The sequence below is a fragment of the Microcaecilia unicolor genome, chromosome 4, assembly GCF_901765095.1.
Source record: "Microcaecilia unicolor chromosome 4, aMicUni1.1, whole genome shotgun sequence".
NCBI classification, from domain to species: Eukaryota; Metazoa; Chordata; class Amphibia; order Gymnophiona; family Siphonopidae; genus Microcaecilia; species Microcaecilia unicolor.
The window spans coordinates 343596512-343622524 of record NC_044034.1 but is presented as its reverse complement, the minus strand read 5'-3'; the positions used below and the strand labels follow the sequence as shown (position 1 = coordinate 343622524).

Genomic DNA, 26013 nt, shown 5'->3' with positions numbered 1-26013 from the left:
CTTGGGGTGATGGTATCTGAAGATCTCAAGGTGACAAAACAGTGCGACAAGGCGGTGGCTCCGGCCAGAAGGATGCTAGGCTGCATAAAGAGGGGTATAACCAGCAGAAGAAAGGAGGTGTTGATGCCCCTGTACAAGTCATTGGTGAGGCCCCACTTGGAGTACTGTGTTCACTTTTGGAGGCCTTACCTCGGTAAGGATATAAAAAGAAGCGGTTCAGAGAAAAGCGACTAAAATGGTAGGGGTTTATGTAACAAGATGTATGTGGAGAGACTTACTGACCTAAACATGTATACCTTGGAGGAAAGGAGAAACAGGAGTGATATCATACAGACGGTCAAATATTTGAAAGGTAATAATCTGCAAACAAACTTTTTCCAGAGACAGGAAGGTGGTAGAACCAGAGAGCATGAACTGAGGTTGAAAGGGGGCCGACTCAGGAATAATGTCAGGAAGTACTTTTTCAACGAGAGGGTGGTAGATACCTGGAATGCCTCATGCGGAAGGTGGTAGAGATGAAAAAAGTAACAGAATTCAAAAATGCGTGGGTTAAACACAAAGGAATTTTGTTTAGAAAGATTGGATCAAAAGAAGCTTAGCGGAGATTAGCTAGAAAAGCAGACTTCTACGATCTGTGCCCTGATCAAGGCTGAATAGATTTGAATGGGCTGGAGTGGAGCTATTCAGGGGCTTTGAAAACAACTTCAGAAATTTTGGAACAGGGCCAGTGCCGGGCACACATCCATGGTCTGTGCCCTAAAAATGGCAAGGATAAATCAAGATCAGGTATACATTTGATGTATCACTTTATACCATATGTAATGAGTTTATCTTATTGGGCAGACTGGATGGACCATACAGGTCTTTATCTGCTGTCATCTACTATGTTACTATGTATGAATTTTTTTGGGCGATTTAGGGGGATAATGACTTTGTTCCTTAATGTTTGCACTTTGAATTGGTGATGTTCCTTTTGTTGCAAATTTTTTTTAAGATGCCTAGAAATGATTAAAAACACAGTTAAAAAAAAAAAAGGAAAAGAGAGGTTTGGGATTCTTTTATACGACTCCTAATTCCAAATTATCCAAGTTTGTGTGGAATGTAAGGGACTTTTAATCTTCAGAGACTTTAACATTTTAGTATGATTCAGGAACTGGATTTATCTATAACTACACAAATTTCATCTGGTATGGACTTTTCTTGCCAGTCTGAAGATGTTGAAGAGGGTCCATGATCTGCTAGACATAAAGGCATTCATATTGGTGGAGCACACCTGGTGACCAGCAGATTAAATTATTATAATAGTTTGTATCGTAGACTTCCCAAGTATCAATTTATAAATTACAGCTGGTTCAAAACACAGCTACCAGCTCATTAACTCAGAAAAAGCTATCTGACCATTTGCAGTAGCTCCCAATTGAGCAATGGATAATATTTTAAGCTCCTTGCTTAGTGTTCAGTTCATTTAGACAACAAGGCCCATGATATGTTATGCTCTTGACATAGTAACCTCCAGAAAGGCATCAATGTTCCTCATAGCAGTTTGGTGTCCATGAGACAAACTGCTTTTAGCTACTTTGTACAAAGGTTTGGAATAGTATTCCAGAGATATGACAGGAGAGAAGCTATCCTACCTTTAGGCAGTGAACAAAAACATGGCTTTATGAGCAGTTTTTCAGTAAATTGATAGAATGGACAATAAGCATACACGTAAGTGAATGGTTGTAAGAAAACACTTTTTTTCTACCCTTGACATACTGGCTTCATCTACAGAATGGGGCAGAAACTGATTTAGTAGCCTTAACTGATGACACCAAGAAAAATCTGGATGCAGGAAGAGATGCTATATTAATTCTTTGGGACTTCTCATCTGCCTTCAATATATACCATACCATTTTATTCAAGTGCTCTTGGTATCAAAGGTTGAACGCATAAATGGTTTCATTCCTTTTTATCTAGCACAATGTAATGGAAACAAATACATAATTAATTCAGAACATAACAGAAACAAGTAGATAATGAATTCTCTGAGTCTTGGATCCTTATGATGGTGTCCCATAAGGCTCAGTACTTCTACCAGTGCTTTTCAATATTTATATACTGCCTTTGGATTATTTGGTGCCTAAGTTAGGATCTGGATCATGGAAAATAAGTTGATTCTCAACTACCTCTGTGTAAAGCACAGTCCCCACCCATTCTCTACCCTGTTTCATTTACCTACTAATGAAGCATATAAAGCATTTTAACTGCTAAGGCACAACATTAACCGACAAGTGTGCTTTAACTGCCACATTACCAGCTAATACAGTTTAGCAAATAGGCTCCTAAGTTGGAAGCTGACCATAAACACGCCTCCCAGTCTGCCCATATTTTGGCAAGCTAAATTTAGCTGCCTAATAATTCTAGCCAGTGAAATTGAGCCCTCTCTGTGGGGTGGTATTTCCTGTTGAAAATTCACAACAAATAACTAAATATTTTTAAACCAAATAAATGAATACGACAAGGCAAAACAGCAATAAACACAAGTTTAAGTTGATATTCTAATGTTTTCAGTTTTCCTTTCAGTTATTCACTATGGGGGTCTTTTAAAAAGACACGCTAGCGTTTTTAGCGAACGCTAAACGCTAGAGACATCTATAGGAATGTATGGTGTCTCTAGCATTTAGTGCACACTTATGTTTAGCGCGTGCTATAAACGCTAGTGTGCCTTTCTAAAAGGCCCACTGTAACTGAAATATCAATAGTCAGGGATGAAAAGCTGACTAGTGAGATTGCTAGGGTGGTGCAATTTCATTTTGTTGAGTTTGATTAGCACATTCTAATTCTTTTTTTTTTCTTTTTAATATGCACTAAATATGTATTCTCTAATTTCAGTGCATGTTAAAAACAAATAGTATGCACTAATTGAAACTCAACAAAAATTTCTCCCTGTACCCTCAAAAGGATTGCTTTAGATACTGAAGCTATAAACTAAGGGGCCCTTTTACAAAGGCACACTGAAAAATGGCCTGCGGTAGTGTAGACGCGTATTTTGGGCACACATAAAATCATTTTTCAGCGCACCTGTAAAAAAATGCCTCTTTAAAAATGTTTCCTGAAAATGGATGTGCGGCGTACATTTTGTATCTAAGACCTTACCACCAGCCATTAACCTAGCAGTAAGATCTCACGCAGTAACCGGGCAGTAATGGTCTACGCGCATAAAATGCTGATTACCGCCCGTGTGCCAGAAAATAAAAATATTTTCCAGTGCGCTACATGGTAGCCGGTCGGTAACCCAAAATCGATGCGCGATGGCACCTAAGCAGCTTAGTAAAAGGGCCCCTAAGAGAGAAATGGTTTTCTTCAGACTTATTTGTTGGATTTGTGGGTTATTTATATATGTGGACCTTTCCCCATAGACAACTTACTCAGGCCTCTCTGTGCAAAGCAATAAGAACACACACAGGGTTTAATCTAGCTTTTATATGAAGAATTTAATCATCTATACATGTAACTAATTGTAAAAGCTGTATTACAGAACTGAATTATCTATACATGTAACTAACTGTAAAGGCTGTATTATAGTTGTTAAAGCTGCAGGTTTTATATATTTATATTTTTACATTCATATTCATGAAAATACTGAAGTGCAACTGAATAAGGAACTTTCTTGGCTTTTTGCACCATATTAACGGAATATCTATACTGCTACCAGCATGGAAAAAAATGAGCAGCAGTAAAACAGAATGAAAGGTTAGTGTCATTAGTAGAGCTGCTATATTGTGATGGAGGTATAAGGAATTTTTTTCTGTGTCTATTCACCCACAGCACAAAGGACATTTTATTCATAGCTTACAATTAAAACAAAAGCAGCATAAGAAGGATCCGATACATCAATCATATCATTCAACTGTGAGCTCCATTACAGGTTAGTCTGTATAAATTCCACAGTCTAGTTTTAAAAAAAATGTAAACACTGGAATTAATTGCATGGAAAAAATGTTCTATACATTCTTTCTTGTCCAGATAATTAATTGTTCAAAGACGTGTTGTAATGAGGGAATAACAAAATTTCAAATAAAGAAAGATTGAAGAAAAACGTTTGTGTGTTCATTCTCAAACACTGCACCGATCTCACAAATTGAACTGTATAATGATAAAACAAACCCACTCCAGATAAATTGGAGAGAATACAACAGAGGTGCAGCTCTTTGTGCAAATTATTTCCATGTTACAGCACAATGATGGGTAACACATAGTCTTTGTTAAGGAGGGTGGTTTTGTCTCTTCAGCACACAAATGTTATTTTTCACTGAACAAAAACAAAAATAAAGCCCCTCAAAAACTGATACAGATGAGAATTAGCACATCAAACTTTTTAGTAAACATATTTCATTATTTTTAAGGGGGGAAAAAACCTGATAACACCGAACATAGTGAAAATATATATATATAAAAAAAATACCTTCCCTGGTATTGGGTTTATGGACATTTCAAATGCTATTGAAAGCACATGCAGCATTCCTTGATAGTGGGTCTTTTTGTAAAAATAAAATTGCAAGGAATTCATTTCATTTATATATATTTTTCCATTAAAAAGATTAGAATGTACATTTTAAAATAATTTTAAAACTATTGAAAGCACCTACAAAAAGGTGAATTGCTAGTTCCAGTAACTGAGAAAGCCACAAAAGGACCCACTATCCTTTGTAATTTTGTAAATTTGCATCTCTGTCTGTAAATTATTAACTAAAAACATTGTGATTACATGCAACTAATGTAAAAATGAGGTAAACTGCTCTGCAGTGTGTTCTTCTATTCAGAAGGCAGTAGATGATCATGCTGGAAGTTACATGATCAAGGCTGCATCTCCCATCATCCCTCTGGGCAGTGATATGGGATAGTGGGTCTCTTTGAGGACTTTCAAGCCTGAGTGGGGGATGGACAACATATGATTCCTAGAAAAAGGAGGAAAACAACACATAAGCAAAACAATGAGCAAAATTCAAGCTAGGAAAATGAGTCGGGCATTGAAAACAGTAGGATGCAAAAATGATTTAAAAAAAGGGGGGTAACATGCCATACAGAGGATGAAACAAAAATAAAACCCCAAAATAAAGTGCATTACAGAAGGTCTTCAAAGAGACTTGCAAATGCAGCAATAGTCAAGTTCTGGGTTCTGCAAAGGGAAGCAGAATCACAGCAATGCTGCATGTTTCTTTTTACTAAGAGAAATAAGTGATAGTCAAGAAAATGAGTACACAGAGGTACTTACATTGCTGGCTTGGGTCCATGTCTGTTGTAAGTTTCACATAGTTGGATGGGAAGAGGCCTACTTGCCCATTCAGTTCTCCTTTCCACCAGTCTGGGTCTTCTTTGTTCAGGACGTTGATGATCTGACCTTTGGCAAAAGCCAACTCGTCATCATTCTGTGCGGTGTAGTCATACATACCAATCACTTGGCACACTGGAATGAGAAACAACAAAACTTAGCATAGCATTCATTGGTCCCTTTTTTACCTAGTAACATACATGACTAATGCTGGCTTCATTCTACAAAATTCAAAAAACTAACACCTAAATTTAGATTTAGTTTGAAAGGTATTAATCCGCAAACAAATCTTTTCCGGAGATGGGAAGGCGGTAGAACGAGAGGACATGAAATGAGATTGAAGGGGGGCAGACTCAGGAAAGATGTCAGGAAGTATTTTTTCACAGAGAGGGTGGTGGATGCTTGGAATGCCCTCCCGTGGGAGGTGGTGGAGATGAAAACGGTAACGGAATTCAAACATGCGTGGGATATGCATAAAGGAATCCTGTGCAGAAGGAATGGATCCTCAGAAGCTTAGCCGAAATTGGGTGGCAGAGCAGGTGGGGGAAGAGGGGTTGGTGGTTGGGAGGCGAGGATAGTGGAGGGCAGACTTATACGGTCTGTGCCCTGAATAAGGCAGGTACAAATCAAGGTAAGGTATACACATATGTTTGTCTTGTTGGGCAGACTGGATGGACCATGCAGGTCTTTTTCTGCCGTCATCTACTACGTTACTAGATGCCTCACGTTTAAGTGCCTTTTTCCAATCAACCGTAGGCACATATGTTTTTAAAACTAAGAGGTCAATATTCAAAGCAATTTAACTGGACACAAACAGCTCCTGGTCAGTTAAGTCACTTATGCAGGGCTATCCACTGATATTCAGGGGCAGTTAACCAGTTAGTGCCTCTGAATATCATCACAGACTGCTAAACTAAAAGCCGGCTATTTTGTGTGCAGTCCAGGGGTGGAGTTGGCAATTATGTGGTTAGGTACTGATATTCAGCAGTTAACTGGCTAAAGGGGTATTTTACAAAGGTACGCTAGAGTTTTTAGCGTGCGCTGATTAGTGCACGCTAAACGCTAGAGATGCCCATAGGAATATACGTGCATCTCTACTGTTTAGCACATGCATATTTAATGCTCGCGCTAAAAACGTTACCACGCCTTTGAAAAAAGGACCCCTAAAAGTTAAGCAGAAATATCGGACCGCATAAAACTCAGTCCAATCTTTATGTGCTGTTGCTTGGGCAGTTAAATGCTGAATATTGCACTTAAGATTTAGCCAGCTGCATAAACCCAGATATGGCCCGCCATTGAATATCTAGGGATAATGCGGCTGGCGGCTAAAAAAAAAAATGCTCAACAGAACTGGTTGAATATCCATCTCTAGGTTTCTAGGTTCACTGAAAATAGGTGCCTAAAATTAGGTGCCTAAATCTGGGCCTCTTATTCACTCCCCTAACTTCAGACTTCAATAAAGAAAATATCTGAGCTGGTCTAAAGGATATTTATCTCAGATTTACGTCTGTGCATAATTTTACTATTCACCTAAGAATTTTGCAGAACCAAGGCAAAGGTTTCCAAGATCTTTCCTCTGACTATTCAAAGCATCTGTCCCTGATTCTGCTGTCATGTATGCCATTTTCAGCTAGAAGAATCTATTGCTTTTTCTTAAAACTGCTTTGAAACGTGTATCACTTCAAGCTGGTGGTAACAGACTACGCTAGAAGTTTATTACACTGTACAGAAACATTGTTCTTGACGTCAGCCAAAATATATCCTTAATCAGCTTCCTATATCATTGCTATCTAAGCATACACTTGGGCATATTTTGGATGGCAGACAGTCATAGCTATAATGTGAATTGTTTTCTGAAGATTATAAATGAGATCCAAGAAAGAGTACTGCCAGTTTACAGGAGCTATTTATAGTGGGTATGGCAAACCTGGATAGGCAATTTACATAAGAGAACATCTCTGTAGGAACAGGAAGCACTTGAAACAGATAAAAATAGCCTTGGCAAAATATTCATCCAGATGGAAGCAAAACCAAGAAGTGGCAGGAAGTTCCATCTTTCTAAGTCCCTTCATACCTCCCCTTACATGCAGTAGATAGCTTGCCTTAAACAAGGCAGAGTATTGTAGCATTAGCATAACTCCCAAATATTTAAGCTCATGATTCAACCAATGAAAAGAAAAGGAAGCTTGAAGACCTGCCCAAAGGGCCAAGGTCAAGATTAATAGTAAGCTCCTCAGGTTTAGATATGTTAATTTTCAAACTAAACGCTTTAGAATAGTAAGATATTTCACCAAGCAAATTAGGCAGTTTAATAAGAGGCCTAGTTAGAGTCAATAAAACACCATCAGTGAAAAAAAGCCAAATTATACTCCTATCTGCTTCCATCTCCTCACATACCAACACGCCCACAATATACGGATTAGCCCAAATAGCAGCAGTTAAAGGCTCTATTACCAGAGTGAACAACAGAAGAGACAGGGGATAATCCTGACGAGTGCCTTACCAAGCTCAAACCAAGTACATTTCCCCCCATTAATATGCAAACATGGCCTAGGATTGATACATAAAGCTTGGATACAACCTCTAAAACTCCTCAATCCCTACTTTTGCTACGACCCTATCCAAAAAACTCCAGTGGATTTGATCAAAGACCTTCTCAACACCTATACCCAGGAGGAAAGTCAGCACAGAATGCACCCTAGCCAAATGTATCAAGTTGATGGCTTGCCTAACATTATCAGATGCTTGCCTCCTGAGTACAAAGCCCACCTTATTTTCTTCTATTATTTTCTCTGTAAGGTACTTCTTTTAAGGGTCGAAGTGTGGATCGTCTTATTTTGCAGCTACCATCTTTGAAAGGTGTGAAATATAGATCACTATAAGGCCAATCTTTAGTCTTCCGTGCTATTAGAATTTGGAATCTTCTCCCAAGGGATATTAGCTATTCTTTTTCTTATTTCTGCAAAGTAAGTTCTGTGAAGTTAGGAGATTGATTTGCATAGTTATATAAAAGTTATGTTTTTTTTTTCTTTTTGTACTTGTATGAATTGTTATGCTTGGGTTTTCTGTTACCAGCCTTGCACCTTTCGAGCATCCAGCACCTTTACTACGATTTTAATATCCACATTTAAAACTGAACATGATTAGGATGTAACAGATAAAGTAAAACTTCAGGCAATCGAGCAGCAAGGACCTCTGCTAGGATTTTAATATCCACATTTAAAAATGACATAGAGTGGTATAACCAGCAAACTGTCTTGTCTTTCCCATCTTTGGGGATGACCATTATCCAGGTCTCCATCATGAAAGCTGGCAAAGAGTCCCCTGCCCAGATTAGATTAAGTATAAATCTAATAAATAGATTAAAATAAAATAAATAAAAATAAATGTCCATGAAAAGGGGAGCCAATTCCATACCAAACGCCTTGTAGAACTCTCCTGAGAAGCCATCCAGGACTAGCATCTTACTAGAAAGCAAGGCTTTAATGGCCTGTAGAACCTCCTTGGGAGTTACAGGTGAATCCAAAAAAACTCCCTGGGCAGAGGTTAATGCAAGCAAAAATGACCGAGTCTAAATAGGTATCAATAACTTATAGGTCATATTCATAAAGATCCATATAAAATTGCCAAAATTGCTCCCTAATTTGGGTAGTAATAGTAAGCTAAGATACCATCCCTGTCTTTAATTTTCAATATCTGTCTGTTTGTTTCAACAGACAAAAGCCCAACAATTTAGTAGCCTTATTACTAAACGCATGGTGAGAAAGGTTCAAATAAGCACATAAAAACACAAGCTCTTCCCTAAGCAATGCTTCAAGTTGAAACATGGCCTCCTGAAGCTTACTATAAACATGCAGGGAACCAGTACATTTATGCTGAGTCTCCAGGGACTGAATGTGAGCCTGCCATTTTGCTTTCTTGGCCTCAGCAGCTCACTTACACTAAGAAATAATTCTGATAAAGAATCCTCTGGAGCAGGGGCATAGCCACGGGTGGGCCTGGATGGGCCCAGGCCCACCCACTTTTGCTACAGGCCCGCCCCGCCCGCGACAGCCCCCTGCACTGACCTGAAGCGCGTTCTCCCTCCAATCCAGCACCGGCGATCATAGCCAGCCTTCTACCACGTCCAGCAGGAAGTTGCAGAGTAGGCGGGACGCGCCTGAGAAGAAGCTCCGACGACACGCGCTGGACATGGTAGAAGGCTGGCTATGATCGCCGGTGCTGGATTGGAGGGAGAACGCGCTTCAGGTCAGTACAGGGGGCTGTCGCGGGCTGGGCGGGTCGTGGGTGGACACAAAATGTGGTGGCGGCAGCGGGCGGGGGGTGGACGGTGGAGAGGAAAGGTCTGTGCCCACCCAAAAATTAATCGCTGGCTACGCTACTGCTCTGGAGACCAATAATTTAAGAGTGTCCCACATCATCTCCAGTGAAGGTCCTGAATGTATGTTAAACTTGATACTCCTGAAGCATAACCTTATATACCTGGATTATTATTATTATTTATTGCATTTGTATCCCACATTTTCCCACCTATTTACAGGCTCAATGTGGCTTACAGAATTTGGTTATGACATAGTTATTCCAAGATGTCAGATACAAGTAATAATGTTAAGAGATTAAGTAAGGGATGAGAGAAGGAAAGTGTTAGGCAGGACAGTGTTAACGGTGGACTTGAATAACTGGGTAGGTTGATGAGGTAGTTTAGTCTGGCTATGGGTTCTCTTTGTAGGCCTTGTTGAATAGGCGTGTCTTCAAAGATTGTATCCTCATCCTTTAATAAACTATTATTCAACACCCATTGGGTGCTTTTTTGTCTTTCCGAGAAGCCCAATACTACCCAACATGAAGCATGGTCACAGAATGTTATATTACTAACAGTAGAAGCGCAAATATGGTCAGAGAGCTTGGCATCCAAAATTAAATAGCCAAAGTCGGGGCCGAGACATCTTGAACAGGGTGCCCTTGATATGAAAACTTTAGCTCCTGTCTAGCCTGCCGAAGTAGCTTTTCTTTATCCGCATATTTGGAAAAGCATACAACAATATCCATAGGCATATTGCCAACCACAGCGTCCAGTGCCCTGTGTGCTCTCTGAAGTTTCACTCGTGCTTGTCATCCTCTGTGCCCAATAATTGGCAGCAAAGTAGCTAACTATAGTTGGAACATCTTTTTGATCTTGATTATCCAGCACTCCTCAAAATCAATATGCTTTGATATCCATGATTTTCTAAGATCATCCATTTTATATTCTAAGTCATTACATTTTCAACCCAGAGCATCTGAATATGTACGAGCCTCTGCCATGCTTTCTGCATGTTTCCAAGTTCTCGATTCAGGTGCACTTGCAATCCAGTCCTTGCACACACTCTACAGAACTACCCTTGTCGGCTGATGAGTCACCTGCCCTTACTCGCTTGTCACTGCAAAGACTTTATACTGTCTGTCCGGATGTTGAGAACCAGGCTATCAATCATGCACAACACTGGCAGCGCAATGAGATGAAGATCAGGTAAATAATCAGTCCAATGAAGGGGGAATTAGTGATTAGGGTCTGAGAAAGATGGGAGCTCCCTTAGTTAGCTTGTTGGTTTTTGATTTGGCCTTCCTGATGCCTCCAGGTCCGGTTGGAACATTTTTGGTTTCTCTCATCGCTACTATAAAATGGAGGTCATTTTGCTTTTATTGTCACACCCACAATCTTCCTTACAATGTCTTCTTAGTATAGTAGATGAATTTCATTTATATTCAGGTTTCCAGCTTAATTTACAAAAATCCACAGCACTTCTTTACAGGCTTCTGTCCATACATCCTGGGACAGGGTTTTTCCACTTACACGGAAAGACAATGAGCTCAAATATTTGGATATTTATATCCCTCAGGATCTCCCCACCTTGTGTACTCGTAATTTAGAACCTCCTCTTTTTGTTGACACTGCAATTAAATTTCAGGCATGGCAAACATCCACTATCTTTAAAGGGAAAAGTTGCTTTATATAACATGGTATTACTCCCTCGCTGGCTCTCTCTGTTTGTCAAATGGTACCTTTAGTAATAAGTGTTATACAAGATAAGTGATTGAATAAATTGTTTAATAGCTACTTGTGGAATGGGAAGCAAGCCAGATTGTCTATAAATCAAGCTTATTTGCCTAGCGAGCGGGGAGGCCTGAGTCTACTGGCTGTTTATTTTCATTGGCCTGCAGAATGCGACATATCAATGATTGTTTTCGAAATATGTCTCATTTTTCTTTTACACCAGTGTAGACCTTCTTAACCTATCTGTTTCATTTTAGTTATGTTTTAAATGCGCATAGTAGTCAGTTGGGGGATTTTTGGTACATTTACCCTATTTACCACCCCCTTTGTATTACTTGGCAAAGGATTAGTAAATTACTAAAGCTTCCTCCCCAGATATCTCAACTGCTACTGATTCAAGGTAATGGCTCATTTCTCCCCGGTATGTCTGTGGCTTGCTTCCAAACATGGCACCAGATAGGCTTGTCTTACCTTTTTCAGCTTGTTACTCCTCTTTTTTGTACAGAATATGATTTGGATGCACGAGATATGTTCTCTTATCTACAGATACAACATTATGTGACCTCACTTCCCTCTTCTGCTCTTACAGCAGAATCTGATGAATTACTGAGATTTATAGTTTGGAGGCACAACAACAAATGCCATTGTGGTATATCAGAAGACTCTGTTAGATCTCATTCCTACCTACGATTTGACCCCTCTGGTGCAGAGGTGGCCGGCGGATTTGGGTATCCAAGTGTTAGAGGAACGTCTTCTCAAATGTCTCCGGAACTGCTGTACACTGATGAAGAATGTCCTTCACTGGGAGATGCAATATAAACTGGTGTTTGTATATCTCTCCTTCTTGGGCATATAAGGCCCATTTTGGCCATTCTGATTGTTGTTGTAAATGTAGTCAATCTATGGCTACTTTAGGTCATCTTTTTTGACACTGTCCATCCATTCAGGCTTATTGGATGACCTTGAGCTCTCATGTCTCTTACCTTTGGGGAGCACATTGGATTCCAAGGCCTAAAATTTTGTTTGGCATGTATAAAAGTGTTACTCCAAAACCTAGATGTTCTTTGAACTTTGTTAAACACTCAGTATGAATAGGACTTTATAATGATTACCGAGGCTTCCCGGGAATGGAAGGAATTTACAGATTTGGATAGTGTCTGGGAAGACATTTTGTATGATTTGGGAACCTTTCTGGAATTCCCCGACTCATACAGCTTGCAGTCGTCTGCTCAATACTAGATTTTGGTATTTTGATTTTTGTTTGGTATCTTTGTGCAGTGGGGTGATGGGGGGGAAGGGGGAAGGTTGAGGGAGAAGGTATGTTCAGATTTGAAGTTGTTGGTCACATGACATTTCTTTATGTTGTTACATTTATGACTTTATAAATTTCAATAAAGATACTAATCTTAAATAAGGTGCCATACAAGTTAGTTCTAAAGCTGCTTCTACTTAGTGTCTTTATAAGCAAAGCTGAAGGGACAGAAAAAGAAGATAAACCACTTCACTGGTTACACTAAGAAGCAGAGGAGGGTCACTACTCCAGAAGAAACAGAAAAAGGAGAGTGAGAATACCTAATTATATGGTATCTGTGAAGAAACTGTGTGTTTTAAGCCTGTAAAATGTATTAGATATTTTCCTGCTTTAATTATGTCCTGAAGTGTGGTGTTTCTTTACCAAAAGCAGGAAGCAAGTAGCAATATACTTTAAAAACTTGTTGACTGAGCTCTTATTGGCCTGGAGTTTGAAAAATTACCCAGTAGTACTGGCTGTTGCTACAGTCTTAGCCTGGGAGAAAAGAGAGACAGATCTCTTTGCTAAGGCTCTGTGAACATATATATATCCTGATTTTCCCAAGTACTGTTTAGACAATATGCAAATGTTTAGATAATTTTTTAATTGATCCATTTTTCAGCTACTTGTTACTGTTTGCTGATTGCGCATTTTTTTTTTGTTCATTGTTCAAATGCTGAAAATAAATATATTTGTTCACACTGCTTGTCTGGACTGAGAATCCTGGTGGTTTGTGTGTTGGGTCTGTGAGTACTTTCTGGGAACTGTGGGACCAATGAGAGTGTGGCCCCAGTAATCTAGAAATCATTGGGGATAATTTGAGAGTGGTAGACTCGCCCAGAGGCAGTTGGGACCCAGTTGGTGGGAGAAGGGTGATAGTGTAGAGCACAAGCATCAGGTGTAGGCGGACATGAGCTGTGCTGGGGATAGACCCTCTAAGTGACCACGGGGTAACCCCAGGTAGGTGGTTAGGCGTTCGTGACAGTATCCAATATTTAATACAAAAAAAGTAGAAGCCATGAATCTGGGGAAAAGTGTGTGAGAAAGGTACTGAAGAAGGATCTGGGTTTTATTTGTAATAATTTATCTCAAGATGCCCTAAATGGGTGATAAGGTAGTGGAGTAAATAAGGAGATATGTAACAAGTAGAATAAAGCAGGTGGTGGCATCACTGAACAAATTGTATGTATGACTTCACATTTAATATGGAGTCTGAATGTGAAGGCCAAATAAGTGGAGGGATGTATACAAGAGTACAGGAAACCAACAGAATGACAACCAAAATGGTGTACAATCTACACCAGTCTCCTAAGCATTGTGCTATGTAAAAGTCTTTACTGGTATGCTGGATCTGATACAAGATATAATGGTGGTGAGGCCACCAGGCAACACTGAACCAGTGGTGTAGCTACGAGTGGGCCTGGGTAGGCTCAGGCTCACCCAGCGGTTGTGCCTCACTCCCCTTTCCCCCTCCCCCTCATCTCCACCGAACCAGTATCTGTCCCTCCCTGGCAACCCAGCAATTCATTTTGGGGGCCTCCGTGGACCTGTAGGTTTTCCCTTCCCCAGCATCCCGCTCTCACTGACATCACTTTATGTTTCCTCACTAGTGGGTCGTAGCGGATGTGTGTCTGTGTATGCTTGCATGTGAGATAAGACATAAGACCTGCCATACTGGGTCAGACAATAAGGTCAATCTAGCCCAGTATCCTGCGTCTAACAGTGGTCAAGTTAGATCTCAAGTATCTGTCAGATTCCCCAAAAGTAGCAAGATTCCTTGCTACCCACTTCCAGGGATAAGAAGTGGCTATCCCCAGGTCTACTTTAATAAGTTTATGGATTTTACCTCTGGGAATTTGTCCAAACCTTTTTTAAAACCAGCTACACTAGCTGCTTTTACCACATCCTCTGGCAACAAGTTCCAGAACTTAACTATGAGTTGAACGAAAAAATATTTTCTCCTATTTGTAAATGCGAATATTTACCTGTGTGTGTTTGCATACGAGAGAGCATGTTACTGTGTGTGTATATTTGTATCTATGTTGATTCTCTGTGTATCAGTGATTGGGAGAGGAGAGGGGAGGACTATTTGGAAGGAGCATTTCTGTAATTGCTATGTTACTGTGTATGCTGCAGTTGCTGGAACTGCTTTTTATTTATTTATTTATTTATTTATTTATTCATTCATTCATTCATTCATTCATTCATTAGGGTTTATTTACCGCCTTTTTGAACAAATTCAATTTAAGGGATGATTTCATTTCTCTTCCATCTCCTGACGTGCAGAAAATTCATTTCTACAGTAGGGGATCTCGGGGGCTCATCACTTTTGTGACTGGAACAGCTTTCTAGTGCTCCAGTTCTACAACCTTCTCATTGACAGGATCCTACTCCCATTCTCCTAGGTACTCTGGAAACAGTCTGGGCAAAGCTCACTCACATGAAAGATGAATGGAGATCTACAGAGAGAAATTTTAAATGTTGAAAAATGTCCAGACATTAGCCATCCTTCTAGCTTCCAGACTAGAATGCCAAAAACAAAACAATCTTGAAAAAAGCCAGACAGTCATCAATCTTAACCTCATGAGTCCTGAACACATATGATTGGGTCCCCTAAAATATGAGCCCTAGGCATGTTCCCTAGTTGCTAATGCCTACTCATGGCAACAGATATTAGCTGACAGTTCAAACAGGTAGCGATTCTATAACAGTCAAGTGCTATTTGCATGTCCAAAATCAACATCTGGTCATCCAAAACAAGGGAACGTGTTCAGCGATATTCTATAATGGCAAAAAAGGCACAAGTTTGTGCAGCATGCCACCTATATGTATGTGCCCTAAAAGGGGGTGTGTTTGGAGCAGAGAACAGAAATGCATGAGTAGGACCAGCAACCAAAAATGCAGGACACTCCATAAAGGTTGGGTGCATGGATTACACGTAAAAGAGGGGGGAAGGGGTACTGGTGGAGCTGACAGCTGCGTGACTGCTGTATAATTATACTACAGCAAGAGGCCCTCACTGGATGCCCACCGGAAGGGTGGAAGACCAGATTTTAGGACTCAGGCTGTAAAAATACCAGCTAGGTTTAAAAATCTATGACTGGCTGAGCAAGGACGTGCTTTACCTGTAAGTTAATATGTGTCCCCGCTTGGGATCCATCCACTGGAATAGTGGTGGGTCAATTTACATACCTTAAACAGCTTAAACTGCTAAAAGGCACTGACTAGGCCTCATTAGAATTTGGTGTGACATTCAAAAGCAGTGCAAAAGCCAAGATCAAGGAATTGATGGCTAAAATGCTAAGTCAGATTACAAGATGATATGAACCTGAGATATCTATATTTAGATATCTTCATAAAAAAAGTTGTTTTGTTCATGTTTGGATGTCCGTATCTAGGGAGATGTCCATGTTTGGATGTTTGGATGTCCGTATCTAGGGAAATGTTGACAAAAAGGGAAATTGCACAACAGGTTGCAATACTAAAACGGAAGAGCACCTGGCCGGAGGTCATGACTCATAGATTAAGCAATATTAGAGAAAAAAATCTCTCTCCATAGACTTGTATAGTGACCAAATTGTATAAAAGCAGGGTGCATGCAAGCCCTCGGGGGAACTTTTCTTCAACGCCTCGAAAGCAGCAGAGCTCCGGTCAGCTGAATCCAGAATTTGTCTGATGAATGTACCTGATTAAAGTCTGATATGCAAATAAACTCTTCATTCTAAATGATGGTTTGTGGGCTTCACTTAATGATGAAAGGCTGTAAGTACAAATGCTTTTGCTACATCAGGCTATCATTCGCTGCATTATATAACCTGTAGCCTAAATCCAGTTTGTCATAAGGCTGGTATCTATTCCTTGCCAGTGCTGAGAGGCGGACTAATGCCGGTATTTGAGACCTAACGTCTCTCTCAGTGGCAATTCCTTTTAAAACCTCATAACTCCTGGATTACCCCAGTACTAGTGTTATTTAGAGATGGAGTCAGATTGAGGTCACTCTAGCCTTCTTGGGGGGCTCGGGACCCCCCATTTCTCAACATTGGTGACCCCGTACGCTGCTCGGTATTCCCTGTTCCACCCTTTCCTGTCCTTCTCCTCGTTTTTGTCTTTCAATATTTAAAGATCAAGAATTTCCTCCCCGATGTCTCATGTCCCTTATTATAGCAGTCTGCTGTTCTCTCTCTAAGCTTTCACTCTTTTCTGTGGTTTAGCCACTTCCGTTATTTTTCCTATCACAGTCAGTGATAATATGTAAGCCTTGTGCTTTCTTTCCCCCTCTTAGTTGCGTCCAAGACTGCGCTTTATTTCTTCTCTCTGATTCTGTTTTTGGCCACTGTTCCCTGCTCTTATATATAGGCTATCTGTCAGTAAGGTTATGTTCTCTTCTCCGTCAGTGATTTCTCTCCCATATTATCTTGTTAGTTATTTCGTTGATTATAAATATTCCCTATGACAGGTCTGTTGCCAGTTCTAAGTATTGTTAACCGGTGTCTCTATTTTGCAAGTGCGTCTCATGCCTTGAGAGCTTGCTGTCCGTTCGTACGCTGTAACCATCTTCCGCTCTGATAACTCCTTTCCCCCCCCCTCTTCCTTCCTGTCATACAGCTTTATACTTGATAAACCACATTTATTTCTATGCCTGCTTTGGAAACCCCCCGTCTGAAACTTTCATGACATTATAACTCTTCGCTTGAGAAGTCCCGGTCTGTATTCCGTCTCTGTTCCCCGTAGCCACTTTTAGCTGCATTTCCGGGTTTAATTTTCGCTGTATAGACCCTGTCTCTGCCACTTTCGGCACCTTTCTGTCATACTCACTATATATGAAACTGTTATTACGCTCCAAGTCTTCTACCTTTGTATTTTGTCTTTGCTAAAAGTCCCAAAGGTCCTGCACTAATCCTGACAGTTGTCTGCCTTAAGCTCCCGTTGTTACTGCTTCTCTGAGTGAATTTGCCACCTCTTTTTTCTGTACCCCCTCTTTCCTGTCACAGCCTCGGTTGTAAGACTTTTAAATTTATCTCACTTCCACCTATACTTTTTCCTTGCAAAAGATCTCTTGTCCATTATACAGCATTCTCCTGTCCCCCGGCTCTGTGATTTGTTTTTCCAAGCTATCTGGACTTCAGAAGCATGCTCTTCTCCTTCATGTATTGTCAGTGCTTTATACTATAACTTATGGCTGGCTGTCAAACTATACGGCCATCTTCCGGTCTGATTAATGCTTTTTCTTCTCCTTTTACAGTTGTAATTTTAAATTTGTACTTAACCTAGTAGCTGTTATCACACCCTTTTAATTTATAATTTGTTTTGGGACAATGTTATATTTTTAATTAATAATGCTTCAGATTTGTCATTTATTTTCCTTATTTATGTCTTGGATATGCTTTGGGCTCTCACTTTGGCTAACACCTCACGGCCCTCCTCTCTGATGCTCTACCGACTCTTCCACCTTTTTATTCTCTTCCCTGCCCTCCTCTCTGATGCTCTCCTCTTACATAATTTTATTTATTTTCCTATCCGATTTTAACCCTTCCAGAACATTAATTTACAACCTGGTTTTATTTTATTAATTCTGTTCATTTATTCTTATTTGCTTTTTGCTTTTGGTCATTTCTAGCTTGTGTAATCGGTTCTGAATTCACTTTTATTTTAAGGTTTCCTGTTGTTGACAATGCCAGCCGATGTTTCTTTCTCCCAAGCTGTGCATAATTTCATATATAATTGCTGAGGTTTTCCTGAACTAGTAGTTTGAAATGGGGCTTTATTGTGACATAATTAGGAAACATATCTTTACAGTTTGCTGTTTAAACACTATATAGATTATATCCTGCTCTCGTTATAAGATAGGCGTTATGCTGTCCTCGCCCATCAGCTTCTAATTGTTGTACTATATATGGACATTTTACTGTTTGTGTTATACTGCGCTAGATATGAGGGGATCTTATTCACTCTCTAGATAAGATTCTCATATGCTTTGCATTTCCGATACTCATGTACTTCGGGTTTCTTGTACTCTGTTTTAATGGCGTACTCGTTTAAAAGAAATATACGTTGCAGCCCTAGCACCGTGCTATTGTGTTACTTAATGGTTTGACCTTAAATAATGCCACAAGCCTGTTTATCTTCAGGAAACATGGGTTTTTGAATCCTGCTTTTGAACAGTATTATAGATTGTCAGAATTATAAATTGTACTCATATTTAAGTCTCATTTTAAGGATGCTTTTTAATAATTTTAATATTCGGTGAGCCTAACTATATTATACCGTTATCTACAGGAAATACTGCACTTCCTCGCTTGCATTGTGGTTTTCGTCCCCCGAGTGCATACAGCCTGGACTGGCTTATTTTAAACACTTGTAATAATGAGCTATGTTATAATGTTTCCTGATGAATATTTCCACGTCCTGAGAATGACCATCACTTTTAAATAATATGGTTCTATAAAGAATTAAATTGTGCAAGTCTTTATAACAAGTTTTTTGTTTTTACTCGACAGCATTGTGAACTTAGATATAACACAGAAAGTCACATGAAATTACAATGTTTCATTAAGAGCTAGATAACCCCTTGTATAACTTATATGATAGTAGAAGTATTATGTACTATATAGAAGCATTTCTTTGCTTTTACCTTAATTGATATGTATATAAAATAAGTTTTACCTTTCCGGTTGAGAATATGATGCCTGCGTGCCATGAGAATACAGCGTTGCTTCACTTCTTCAGTTATTTCCTGTTGGTTCTTTATAACCCAACCCACCTTCTCTTTCCTTCTAATGCTGCAGCTGTTCTGTTTGTCATCATTTAGACATATCATTTCAGTCACTGAGTAGTATGTATGTTTCATGCCGTATCATTGGAAGTTTTTGGTGTAAGAATATGTTTCTCTTATATTTTCCTGTTTAGATGCTATTTCCAACCTATCCGGTACCATAATGCTTTTGAGTTTCCTTCTCGTGCTTTGTTGAGTGGAAAATATATTGTCTAGTGAATCTTTTATGGTAGTACCATCCCCCAAGAGCTTACATATGTTCAGTGTTACAAATCTTTCTTTTAATTTCCTTTCTTTATTATATCTATTTTATCTTTACTATCTTTGTAGTTTGTTTCAGGGGCTCTTCCCTGGGATAGGCTATATTTTTATTCTGCTTTTTATTTCTATTTTCTTGTATACCAGTGTCACGCTATAACTATTGGGTTTGATATCGATGCCTGGGGCTTACACCCATTGGAGGTGATCCTTCAATGGATGACGGTATCTCAATTATTAGATTTAAAGCAGATTTCCATTCCATTTTCGGAGTGGCCTGCGGATTCGGCATTATTGCCCACATTGGGGTTACTTGTATACATGATCGCCGTGACAATAAAGGGACGCCTAAGACATTGGTTGAGATTGTGTACAAGGTGACTCGGGCGCTTCTAAATTCTTAAGTGTATTTTGGTTTGTTGAATCGAGTAGAATCTTCAGTTGAATTGAGCAGAATCTTCATTCTAAATTTTTAGCCGTATATTAAAATATCCTGTGGAGGTTAGTTGAATTGAGTGGAATCTTCATTTGAATAGAGCAGAATCTTCCTAACCAGCGAAAAACCATAGGGTATCTGTTCTCCGAGTTCAGGGAACTAGTTTCGCAGCTTCCTGGACCCTTTCAGGGGTAGTAGCCTCCCCTCTTTTGAGGGTTCTACCATTGGAGTGAATCATGGCCAATGGAGCTGAATCTTGGCGGCTAGTAGAGCAGAATCCTAGTTGTAGAAGCCTACCCTGGGGAAACAGTTTTCTTTATTTTAGAGTAGGATACATACGTAAGCTGACACTAGGTATTTATTCACTTATACACCCACTCTTTAGTTGCATTTCTGTTTGCAGTTTTTGTCTTGCTTTCTCCTAATGTCACTTGCGGTAAAAGCGTAGAGCTTTCCGCCAATTAGTAATTTTTATTTCGGGTCCCTATATTGGAGTACATTAATAGATGCGTGAGTATGATTGTGTTATGTCTCTGTATGTTCTACTATCAGGATAATCATTGCATGTTTTTGTAAACTGTTAGCACATTATCATTTTTAGGTCTCCTTGTTATCCCTGAAGCTGCTTTTTGAACCACTGACCTTGTACCAGGTTCTAGATCTGGTCAATATATATATTATTATTAATCTACTTCATTTTTTTCTACAGCATGTTACAGGTCTGGAGCTTATTTGTAGACCACTTGCTTACCAGGTTCCGTCATTATATATATTGGGTGATGTTGTTCACTACCCATTATATTATATCTTCCTCTCCGCACCCAACACCAGATACTGGTGATCTGACATCTATTCAGATCTCTGGTAAGGACTTTCTGAAACAAACCTTTCTATTTTGCGGTTGAGCTCCCTATGCCACCGAGAGTTCGGAAGGGCGTAGTGATCCCGCCAACTGTTCTCTTTCTCAATTGATTTTCTGTGCTGGAGAGTACATTGCATGAATCGTGAGTATATTTTCATTTATTGTATGTGCTACTATTAAGCTTGCCGTTGTATACTTTCATGGGCTATTGGATTACCTCTAATTTGAATGTTTTATTTTACCAAATTTAGGATTAAGATTTTGTCCTCAATACACAGGGACGCCTCTGTATGTGGGACAATGACTTTGTATGTGTATGAACGTGGTTTTTCTTTTCTGTCTGTGTGCTGTGACTTGTAATTGGCTACTGGAATATTTATTTTTATGTTTTTTTGCTTTCAAACCCTAAATAATTCCTTAACCGTGCACAATTCCAATGATTGGTTTTGAACTACATTTAGAAATATCTTGCTTCCTCTTCTGAGCTTTAAGTTTTCTATTTATCAGGATTAGGTTACTGTTTTAATTTTATGTCTATATGTTGCCGTGTGTCCTGTGGTAAATGGCATATATTAAACCAGCTAGTTATTAAGGAATCATTTCTTTAGTTTTAAATTAGTGCTTTAAGGTTACTCTGAGAGATTGCCTATCAACTGCAGTGGTAGTAAATCTCAAAGGAATGTTTTTTCCAGGATTGTATATTATTTCATTTAAGCAATGTTTGTTTGATTTGTGACGTGATGTTAAATACCTGATTGTTTTTGATTTCTGGTAAATTGCTTTCACTAGAAATGCAAGCACTTTTTAGTTCTAGTAGCTATAAATAGTTTAAGAGTTTTCGATAATTTATCTTTGTTAGCTCCGGTAATCACATCCGGATTCTAAATCTGGATAAGACAGATATACCGGACATGATACTTATTCAGGTATCATATGACAGACTTTTTAGTAAAAGAGATCCACTTATAGTTTTAATTTTATAGGTGTGCGTCCGTGTATGTGTTCATTGAAAATTGCATAATTATTTCAGATATTTCCTATGAAAAGTTCTATATTATATGCCATCTAAAACACTGTTTATTTGTGACGTTGTTTAAAATAACTAGTGCTGATGTTCACTTCCTGGCTTTTTATTGGGGATGTGTTCCGTAAGAATGTATTAAGTGTTTTAATTTGTCTTATCTACTAATTTCAAACTTCCTTCCCTGCCTCTTAAAGATTTATAGTTTTGTATATTATTGTATAGAGTTCCAGCATTTTTGGTTCTCAAACCCCAAATGGCACAGTTGAAAATCAGAACTAAAGAAATTTAGGTTGCTATTATTTTAAAGTTATGTTCAGATAAGACTAGCTACAATTGCCAACTTCCTTTTTAATGAGACCCGTACCTATGGAAAGCAGATAAAGTAATAACCTTCTCTTCGTCCTTTCCCTCTCCTGAAGTATTAATTCTCTGAAGACCAATTCCACCAGCATGAAGTTTTAATACGAAAACTTGAACTTACAGTTTTTGTCTGATGTTTAATCCTATCTTCAGTCACCATAATGTCCAATGCTTGCAGTAAGCAGTAAACTCAAATTAGACACAGGAAACACCGTTATTTCGTGATTTCCTTAGGACCGAATAACAGAGATTAACCCTTGTAGTTCTTATTTTCTCTTAAGTTCATTTTTATAAAAGCTTTGGACTCAGTATATGATACAGGAATTCATTACGTGTTTCAGATTTTTAATAACTAAATGGGTTTTTCTATGATTCTGTGTTATCCTTCCTACTCTTTGTTTAGAATTCAATTTACAATGTAGGCTTACAAGCTGTTCCATTTATTATACTGGTCTATATGAACATATCCTACTGATCAATTTGTGCATTTATTGCATTAATAAAAATTGTTATTATATCCTTGAATTTTTGAATTTCACTAAAATGTGTTCAGAAATGCTCCAACTTGTCTCCTGCTTATAAAGCTGCTTATCCTCTGTATTTAAAATATACTCTAAATTGTAAATTGATTCCTGAGAATATATAAGCTTATTTTTAGCTATCCCTCTGAATGTGAATCTTGATATGCTGTCATAATTTAGGGCCCAAATTGTGAAAGCATAGAAAGGATCAGTTTAGAATTTAATATAATTTTAATTTTCCAAATTGGCTCTGAACTATTACAGAGGACTATAGGTTATTGTCCTCCTCATTTGGCCTATTTGAACCTTGTAAAGGTCACGTGAGGAGCCCTTGTAGAAATATATAGTTTTTACATTTCTGATATTGGCTTTTCTCTATCTCTCTACATATCATATTAAAGGCTGCTGTATTTTCCTGGAGCAGACTCTGACCACAATGTTTCCTCAGACTCTGCTGACTTCCTGTGCCAGCAAAATCCAATCTACCGAGAGAAAAAAAAATTGTTTTCTACTTGTAACTTATGATTTTATATATTGAAACTATGCTCCACCTATTGGTGCCCCAAGGAACTAACAATGCATTCTTTGATTTTTTCTTTCTAATGGTCCTGTGCTGAGATTTGACCACTTGATATTACTTCTTATATTAGCTCTATTTATTAAGTCCTGTAGGTTGAGTGAAGACTGCAAATCCAATTCCTGACCTACCGCCTCTATTCCAGTTTGGTACTTCTGCTACAACTGACCTCTGACAAGACAAAGAAGCGGTACCTTCTCCAATGAGAATTTTCTTTTGTCCAGATGATGTCATTAACTTAGACCTTCTTGGTTATGCACTTAAATATTCTGCTGTATTAAATATTTTTACAAGCTCATCTTTTCCAGAACATACATGGCACTTTACGTATAAGCTCTCTATTACAACAGACAGCGACCGTGATTCCAGAAGATACTTCCATCACCTGGACTAGTTATGAGTTTTAAATTCCTGCACATTAGACTTCTGCTCTGATTATGACTATTTCATCTAACTCGTAAGTCCTGCTGGCCTCCTGCAGCTGAGGGCTCAACCCTTGGTGAATGTTAGTCATCGCAGGTGAAGATTCCATACCTACTGGCCATATATTGCAATGCATTATCCGTGCCTTTACACTATTTTTGTGCACCATATTCCTGACCCTCCATACCTCAATAACTTGAACAATCAACATCATCTCTTAATTTTCAATTTATATTGTTTTTTTGGTAACCTTTTCTTTTGTTCCATATACAGAACCATTGTTATTTGATCATGTCTTCGTAATAATTACCAATCTGTCTTGCACATTATGCAAGCCAGAAGTGGGGATACATTCTGCAAATCCCAATTCCTAGTATTACGACTGTCACTTCTACTGATTCCTTGCCCAAGTTGCTGTGAAAATCCAGCCCTGTTAGATCTTCCAGATCTCCGTCCAGATTCTTCAGCGCTTCCACCGCCTCAACCATGATCGATGAAAGAGGATTAAGAACTGATACTTCATTTGAGATTTACAGTTGCTGTTTATGGACATTATAGATTCATATTTTGTTTTATTTTCAGTTGAGCAGTAATCCTGTCTAGATATTGAAAAGGTTTTATTTTATTTTCCTATTATTTCCTTTGTTGTTCTAATTGTTTTTCTAAGAGTTTCTCCGTTATTTCTGTTTATGTAATTTAAATTGAAGTTGATATTGCTCAGATACAAGGGTAACATCAAACCCTAATACTGGCTATGATATCATAATGTAGGTGTAAACCCTGTTAGTATCAACCAGTTATGCATTTGTTTAACTTTGGTGTAGTCTTACTTAAGCTGCATGTCTTTCTGTAGGTTTGACTAAGCTCCAAGTGGGGTAACGAATATATAAAATGCTTCCCATACTTCCAGGTCATTATGCATATGTCAAGATCCATGCATGACCTTTGTTAATATAAATTTTCCTAGGATTGACCCTTTTTGCTGTATAAGACAACCTCATACTTATTTAAGGATTCTGAATACCTACAACCTAAAACAGCCTGCAATCAGAGTACTAACCATACATTTGTTGAGCCACCATAACAATGCTTAATCAAAACCACTATTCCTTCCCAAGACCACTGAGATAGATACATTAGATTATCTCCCCATGCACTATGCAACAGATACAATAGAAGCCATAGAAAGACCTGAAAGTGTTTATTAGTACGATCCACCTTAAATTGCTATTACCCACATACCTATACTTCATGAGATTTTGTAGATGAACCTTTCTCACTACAGGTTTGAGTAAGTCTCAAGAGAGATGACATCATGATTAAGGCCCAAGGGATTGGGTAATATAAAGGGAATTCCATACCCCCCAAATAATATATAACCTGAGAATGAAGTTTCCTGTCTTGCACCATACCTTCCAGCAATTTGTAAGACCAAAACTCCCCCTCTAGTTTGATAGCTTGCCACCTTCTGGAATGGATGATGACAAGCTTGACGAGCTTTGTGTCACCCCTCCTCAGAGGGGGTGACAAGTGGGGAATGTATAATTATACTACAGCAAGAGGCCCTCACTGGATGCCCACCGGAAGGGTGGAAGACCAGATTTTAGGACTCAGGCTGTAAAAATACCAGCTAGGTTTAAAAATCTATGACTGGCTGAGCAAGGACGTGCTTTACCTGTAAGTTAATATGTGTCCCCGCTTGGGATCCATCCACTGGAATAGTGGTGGGTCAATTTACATACCTAAACAGCTTAAACTGCTAAAAGGCACTGACTAGGCCTCATTAGAATTTGGTGTGACATTCAAAAGCAGTGCAAAAGCCAAGATCAAGGAATTGATGGCTAAAATGCTAAGTCAGATTACAAGATGATATGAACCTGAGATATCTATATTTAGATATCTTCATAAAAAAAGTTGTTTTGTTCATGTTTGGATGTCCGTATCTAGGGAGATGTCCATGTTTGGATGTTTGGATGTCCGTATCTAGGGAAATGTTGACAAAAAGGGAAATTGCATAACAGGTTGCAATACTAAAACGGAAGAGCACCTGGCCGGAGGTCATGACTCATAGATTAAGCAATATTAGAGAAAAAAATCTCTCTCCATAGACTTGTATAGTGACCAAATTGTATAAAAGCAGG

The 26013-nt window shown here is 38.8% G+C and overlaps 1 protein-coding gene across 1 annotated transcript in view; it reads right to left on the bottom strand.

The window, feature by feature from the left end:
* Nucleotides 1-3466: 3466 nt before the first annotated feature.
* ITSN1 (intersectin 1) overlaps nt 3467-26013 on the bottom strand; it is a 379821-nt gene continuing 357274 nt past the window's right edge. Inside the window, exons 29-30 of the mRNA XM_030202171.1 lie at nt 5258-5449; nt 3467-4940 (exon numbers count right to left, since the gene is read on the bottom strand). Of these exons, the coding sequence (XP_030058031.1) occupies nt 4939-4940; nt 5258-5449 (194 nt within the window). The 3' untranslated portion in view covers nt 3467-4938. The remainder of the gene's footprint in view (nt 4941-5257; nt 5450-26013) is intronic.